This window comes from Salvia hispanica, chromosome 6 (genome assembly GCF_029641045.1).
Source record: "Salvia hispanica isolate PSC_SH4W2 chromosome 6, Shi_PSC_v1, whole genome shotgun sequence".
NCBI lineage: Eukaryota > Viridiplantae > Streptophyta > Magnoliopsida > Lamiales > Lamiaceae > Salvia > Salvia hispanica.
The window spans coordinates 1,692,307-1,699,684 of NC_142697.1; the positions used below are offsets into that span (position 1 = coordinate 1,692,307).

The window sequence follows — 7,378 nt, forward strand, 5'->3', positions numbered from 1 at the left end:
TTAATACTTACACCACCTTTTCTCTCTCCAAATAAACACTTTAACCAATAACTCCTAAAATCCCGTGCCGACTAAGCAATGTGTCATCTTAGCCGGGACGGAGGGAGTAATTTGACAAAAAGGAAATTAGTAGAATACAGCATTTGGTAAAAGTTTTAAAATAATCTTTAAAAGTCATTTGTTAAGTATAGCGCATCTATCATGATTTGACAAGAAATGAAGGAGTAATATTGGGCAAATATTAAAAGTAAAAAATTTATGGTGTCGGTGAGTAACGAACTCAGCACCTCACCGCAAGCACGATCCAAAGTCGAGTGTAATTGCCAACTGCACTATCAAATTCTTTAACAACAATTTCTGAATATATATATTATAGTGAAAACGCAAATGGCTGGGGGCCCAAGGGCCCCCCATGCCCCGCCGTGGCTCCGCTACTGAACACAGTGTAAAATTTCAAGATTTTGATGTCAACATAGTATCAACACAATATCAACACAACATCAATTATTGACTACCATTGAAATTCTGTTGACATTTTCCGGTTGATGGTTTTTTGTAATCTCTTGACATTTTTCAATGGCCGACATTTTTTTCAAATACAAAATTTAAGAAATTGCGCTAAATAAATTAAATAATTATAAAATAAAATTGTAAAAGGTACTATTATATGTAAGAATTAAGAGAGATTTAAAAAGTAAAGTATGAGAATCAATAAAGTAAGAATTATTAGATGTTTTGTCTTTTTATTTTTTATTATTACTACTTCCTTTCCTTTTTACTTTTTATATCAACCTTATAAAATCTGTAACCAAAGGAGGATTAACTCCAGAATGTGTAACTGAAAATAACTTTTTATGTTTAGCTCTATGCATGCTTACTTATGCTCACTTCCTTGTTTCCCATCTTGCTGTCAAGTTTCTCTACAACAGGTTATTTAACAGTGCCTTCTTTTGCAGACTAATGAAGTGCATTTATATTATTATTGATCACTTAAGTTTCAAAGTGATGTATCATAAAGACTTTTATTAATGATCTTTGCGTTGCTAGGCTTCTTTTTCCCATTTCAACCGTGGGCGGCTCAAGACTGCCATGGTTTTGCTATGGCTTCTCATGAGCTTCTTTGGCGGCTATTTCTCTGCTCGTCTCTGCAGAATGTTGAAGACCACAGAGTGGAAGAGGAGCGCCTTGAAAACAGCCTCCTCCTCCCCAGTATTCTTCTCTTAGTTTCCTTGACTAATACAAAAAGTTTCACCCGTATTCCCTCTTAATACATTTCATCAATTGTATATAGACAACATCATCTTTTTGCTTACATGGGGTACGAAATGTTTCATCATTAGTTCATTTTTACATTATAAAAATTTCCATCATTATTTTATATTATAGGGACATCTCTTTTAGTACCTACATGGGGTACGAAATGTTTCAATGGTAGTCAATGATTGATGTTGTGTTGATATTGTGTTGACACTGTATTGACATTAAAATCTTGAAATTTTACCTATGTTGATATTATATTGAATCTGTGTTGAAGCTGTGTTGAGAAGTTTTGAACAACCCCTTCGTATCATCCAACTCATACAGTTTAATTTCATCAAGAGCAGACATTTGAGATGATAATCCTGCCTCACTCCTCAAAATGTACTCTTTCCGAGCAGACATTTGAGATGATAATCCTGAGTTCTTTCATCTCTCCCAAGTATGGAACAATTTTTAGATAATCACACGACTCAAGGAGCAATGCCTTGAGGCTCTTCATGACTTCCATGGTTTTGCAATGGCTTCTCATGAGCTTCTTTGGTGGCTATTCCTCTGCCTGTCTCCACAAAATGTTGAAGACCACAGAGTGGAAGAGGAGTGCCTTGAAAACAGCCCTCCTCCTCCCCGGTATTCTTCTCTCAGTTTTCTTTGCAGTAAGCACTCTCATTTGGGGTGAAATGTTATCTTCGAGCTTACCTTTTGAAACAATGCTTGCACTTTGGAAAACATTTGCTTATGCGTCATGTATCATGTAATTACAAAACATAATCTAGAAAACATTTGCGCCAAAAACTTACATAAGAACCTGATCAGCCTTGCAAAGTGCAGAAGAAACGAGAGAGGCTGGGATCGTCCAACTTCAATGAATCCCATAATTCTTGGTTCAGTATTATCTTACAGAGTCGAGGCACACGCAAATCCACAAACACAGGAAATTTCTTCATCAATCTTGGGCACTCTGTTATGGATATAATTTGAATGGAATTGCAAATGACGGCTGTCCCCTTGCATAGGCTCTTCAGTTTCGGAAGCTCTTCTAAACACAACTGATGTAATTTGGGGAGGATGAGGAAACGTCTTCCTCCATCATTGAACAAATCTTCTATTTCTCCACACTTTCTCACAGAAATCCATTCAAGGTTGGGAACACCTGATAGAAGTATCCCAACCTTCCTCAGTCTTGGCAGCTCCTGTAACAATAAAAATTTTAATTTAGGGAGCGTGAGGGAACTTGTTCCTTCATCTTCGAATATCTCTTCTATTTCTTCACACTCGCTCATATGAATAGCTTCAAGGTTGGGGACTCCTGATAATGGTATCCTCATCTTCATCTTGTTACACTTATCAATTCTTAGCTCTGTCAGAGAGGAAAACACAGGTTGTGCAAGTGCAGCAGCTGATGCTCCTATTTCCCCCTTTTCGATCAATCCCTTCATAGCATCCAACTCAACCAGTTCAATTTCTTCAAGAGTAGACACTTGAGATGATAATCCTGACTCACTCCTCAAAATGTACTCTATTCCTACACAACTTTGAATTCTCAATCTCTTCAATCCATCCACAAACCAAATGCTCAGACCCTCACATTTACTAATTGTTAGCTCCACAATTCCCTCTGCTAATGCTCCCTCATCTTCAAGGTTGCATTCGGACAGGAACAACTCTTTATTGTAACATAATCCTCTTCTTGCTTGGAAACTTTTATCATACGATCCCACTCCTATTGTGTAGCAAGTATCATGCACCCGACTTCCCCAACTTGTAATAAAAGAATGAAAATCATTCACATTTTTCATCCTTCCACTAAACTCCTCTAGCAGTTTCAGATTTTCAATTTCTTCAATTATAACTCGTATACAGAATGGCAATTCTAAGTGCTGAAGATTCCCAAGTTTAAGAAACAATCCTCTTGGAAGTATCTTCAATTTACATGCATCCAATGCGAGGAATTTGAGATTGAATAATTCCCCAACTCCATGAGGGACTTCCTTGATGGCTGTATACGAGAGGTTTAACTCCCTGAGTTCTTTCATCTCTCCCAAGTATGGAACATTTTCCAGCTTATCACAACCCCGAAGGAGCAGTGCCTTGAGGTTCTTCATGGCACAGAATGAGTTTGGCAGCTTTGTTATTTTAGTAAAGCACAAATCAAGAGTGAACAGTCCTTGCATTTTAGAAAAGAATGAATCTGAGATAAACTCCAACCAACCATTACCACATAAAAGCAATGTAGAGAGCTTAGGACAATCGGGAGACATTCCTTCTTCAATTCTCCTTATGCCACTGTTCATAAAGGACACCTTCTCCAGATCCTTTGCCCATTCTGCTTCTTTGGGAATTTCCTTCAAGGTAAAATCACCTGCTCTTACCATATATTTCCCCTCACATATCTTCCATGCCATACTTCTTACAAGATCATGCATCTTCACGCATTCCATAGGACCAAATTCATCAGGAACAACACACCTTTCCAATAAGCACACATTCACTAATTTATCCAATATGGAATGACCTTGCTCAACTTGCGCTCTCCTTGTCTTTCTTTCATCCACCAACCCTGCTGAAATGAACTCTCTAACCAAATACTCTCTCCTCATTTCATTATCTTCAGGATGTAACGCACAATGGAGGAAACAATGTTGTAATGTATTGAGCTCATTATTCTGACAATGATGGTTCCTTTTCAACCGATCAAAACTATATTTCAATACTTTATAAACATCGCCGTCTTCCATGCCATCATTCCCCGATACACGTTCTTTTAATTCTACATAAGCATTTCTCCATGTATGAATGGCTCTCTCGCCCCGCATGCTTCCAGCCACTGTAACAATTCCAAGGGGCAGACCACCACACAACTCTGCCACAGATCTGGCAATATCTTCTACCGAAGAATCAAGTTCTATCTCATTTCTTAGCGTTTCATTAAACAATTTCCATGCCTCGTGATGATGTAGAGTTTGCACTGGAATCAATTTTTGGCAACAAATTTGACGACACACTTCTAAGGAGCGAGTAGTTATAATAAGCCTACAACACTTGACAGAAATGGGACATCCAACCTTTAAAAGATCAATATTTTCCCACACATCATCTAATATCAGCACTGAATTCTTCATTTGAGACAAAGTTGTATTAAGTCTCGCCGCCCTTATGTCTTCATTATTCTCACCCACAAACTCCAGACCTATGAAACAAGCTATTTTATCTTGTAAAGTCGCAACACTAAATTCTTGAGAGACTGTAACCCAAATCACACGTCCCTGAGAGTGTTGGAGGAGTCGATTGTGAATGTGCTTTGCCAGTGTCGTTTTGCCCACACCACCCATGCCATAAACACCAATGCTCGACACTTGCCCACTCTCCAAAAGTGTCAAAATCATTTCCAAATTTTCATCAAAAGCTTCACCAACCATCCCATTTGTTAACAACTTATCTCCCCTACTTCCACAAACATCAAGGACAAGTTCACCAAAATTCCGACTTTGCTCAACAAGCTTGTCAACCTCATCATTTAGTTTAGCTGGTAACCCTCCATCCATCAATCTCATAATAAATCCTTCAGATTCCACTTGAGTCCCCAACTCAACAACTTGATTTTCAATGGACCTCACCTCTTCCAACCATTCCTCAACTTCACGCTTCCTTTTCTTTCGACCAGAAAGCTCTGAGTTCTTGATTTCCTCCTCAATATCAGATGCCTTAGCACTCAATGACTTCAACTTTTTCTGCAGAGCTTTTAGATTGAGCTCAAAGTCCTTTATACTTTTGAGATTGTTGTGTGCATTATCCGCCGTTTGTTCCACCAACTTTGACGAAATTGACTCCCATACCTTTGTCAAAATTGTCTCTAAAATCCGACTTAACATTTTCACCACTTTGCTCTTGCCAGACAAAACATAAACCAAAAACAAGAATTATTGGATGAGAAAAATAGCTACTGCAGTATAATCTAACTTTTCTAGAGATGATTATCATCCAAATTCTAGATGATATTCTGATTTGCAAGTAATGATTATTGAGCAAAGTATAAATACAATACATGTTGTGTATGTGAACATAAAGCTAAGCGCTAGCAACCTACAAGCAAGATGTTAGAGTTGACTTTAATATAGATGATCATTTAAAATTTCCTTCATTTTTACGTTACAACAAATTAAAACTTCCATTTACCGGAGCCTTGTGGTAATAGTATTAGCAAGATCTTGTAAAATTCTTAACAACAGAAAAAGCAGAGATGTAAATTAGTATGAGAATTGTTACCTGAGAGAAGTTAAACGCTGAGCTGAGATTGAATATAATTGTAGAATTTAGAAAGAGAGAATCACAAGATGTGTAAATATGATCATGGAGATAGGAAGAAGCGAAACAGAGACTTATCAGACAAGAAGTTGACTTGACTTGACTTAGTAATGTTAGATTAAACCTATTCTATTCTAATTATTTTAGTAGTATAAAATTATTTATCATAGGACAAACAATAGGTCATTATGGAAGTCTTGAATAATATTATTGAGAAAATTAGCCAAAAAATAGTTCAGAATTGTATTATTGACTTTCTTAAGTACTAAAAACATCTTCTCCTGAGTAATAGGAGTTGCTATCATTATTTGGGGTGTATTTGATTTTCTTTTAACCTACAAAAATTAAAAGCGATTTAATGAAGAAAATGGATAACTTCAAGGGCGCAAATCAAACAAGGGAGAAGATCCAATCATCTAAAAAAGCTCTAGTTGAACTAGTTATTTTCACATTGAAGATAAACTGAAGGGCCCTCCGTTTATTAATTTAGTCTAATTCTAAAGATTAAATTTTGATTTCATCCACAAAAAAATAAAAGTAAAGTGGCACGAGAGAGTGCGAAGATGTTTTCTTTTCATCCACAAAAAAAATTGATTATTAATTTTTTTTTTCACTTTTTTGTGCTAGCAGTTGGGGAATGGTCAAATGACAACTTTTAGCAATTTTTTTTAGTTCCTTTTCATTTTACCTTCCAATTTCTCCCTCAACTGTTCATTTTTTTCTCAAAATTCCAGCATGGCCAACACTCCTCATTAAGCGAATAATATGACTTTCCAAGAATATCCTTCAATATCTTAGACTTGTATGCAATGTTAGAGAAGGTCTCATCATCTCCGACCAACAAAAAACAGCATCTTTTTGTGATAAGATGGTCTAGAGGTACAACAGGATACACCATCTTTCTCAAAAAGGTAAGGATATTTTCTTTGTACATGTATATGTTGGTCTACTTTAACATTTTGAGAATACATTATGAGTCATACCAAATGCATATACCTACTAGCAAAGCTTATATGCTTCATTGCTTCGAGACCATTTCGATAGGTGCGGAACGACTCAACTCAAGTACGAAGGATATGTTGATATAAGTGATGAACACACACCAAGTCGATAACAAGAAGACCTTTAAGTATGTTCGTGCATGGGAGAAGGTAGGCCACTTAAAAAAGCGGTCAGGTAGCAGCGAGTCCGATTAGACTAACAAAGCGGGTGGGACCGTCTATAGAAATCGGTAGAAGGGATGTTTCTCATTCAATATATCAACAATGTAGAGTTTACAGATCTATATAGCCTAGGAATTCTATACATGGTAAACCTAGATTACAATAATATTCTCCTATTACAAATGAAATATTCTCCCGTATCAATTCCTGATTTTGTGCAATATCTTCTAAAATAGCCCTATTTTTCCGTTCAGCTACCCAATTTTGCTTGGGCCTGTGATGCCCTTGCCTTTTGTCGTTTCTCCCACCATTCTGGGTATCCAAGCCGTTTGAAGCACGTCTCCCAAGTGTATTTCTGTTTTCCACAATGGGAGCACCATAATTTTGACGTATCAGGCCTGTTTCCCGGTCGATTGTTGGTGGCGGAGCGTGGTGGTGGTGGTCCAGTACGGTGTGGAGGTCGCTGGGTCTGTGCGGCGAAACCCTGGCCGATTTCCCCAAGTGATGAATCGGTGGTTCCACCGTAAGCTTCTCCGGTGGGTGGAGGCAACACCAGTGGCATGATGGGGTCGACATCGTAGGCATGATGGGGTCGAGCCGCCTCCGTCTTCACCCATCCATACGCAGCCTCTACTGATGGGGTCGGCTCCTCC

At 37.8% G+C, this 7,378-nt stretch overlaps 1 protein-coding gene across 1 annotated transcript; it reads right to left on the reverse strand.

Annotated features, from left to right (window-relative positions):
• Positions 1–1,971: 1,971 nt before the first annotated feature.
• On the reverse strand, positions 1,972–5,619 carry LOC125205175 (putative disease resistance protein At4g27220). The gene is made up of 2 exons (XM_089061984.1): positions 5,524–5,619; positions 1,972–5,144 (listed from the first exon to the last, which is right to left on the reverse strand). Exon 2 carries the CDS (start codon positions 5,127–5,129, stop codon positions 2,070–2,072), a length of 3,060 nt encoding a protein of 1,019 aa, XP_088918110.1. The 5' UTR covers positions 5,130–5,144; positions 5,524–5,619; the 3' UTR covers positions 1,972–2,069.
• Positions 5,620–7,378: the final 1,759 nt, after the last annotated feature.

Coding starts and splice junctions, on each gene's coding strand:
- LOC125205175 (XM_089061984.1), bottom strand. CDS start 5,129: ATGTTAAGTCGGATTTTAGAGACAATTTTGACAAAGGTATGGGAGTCA.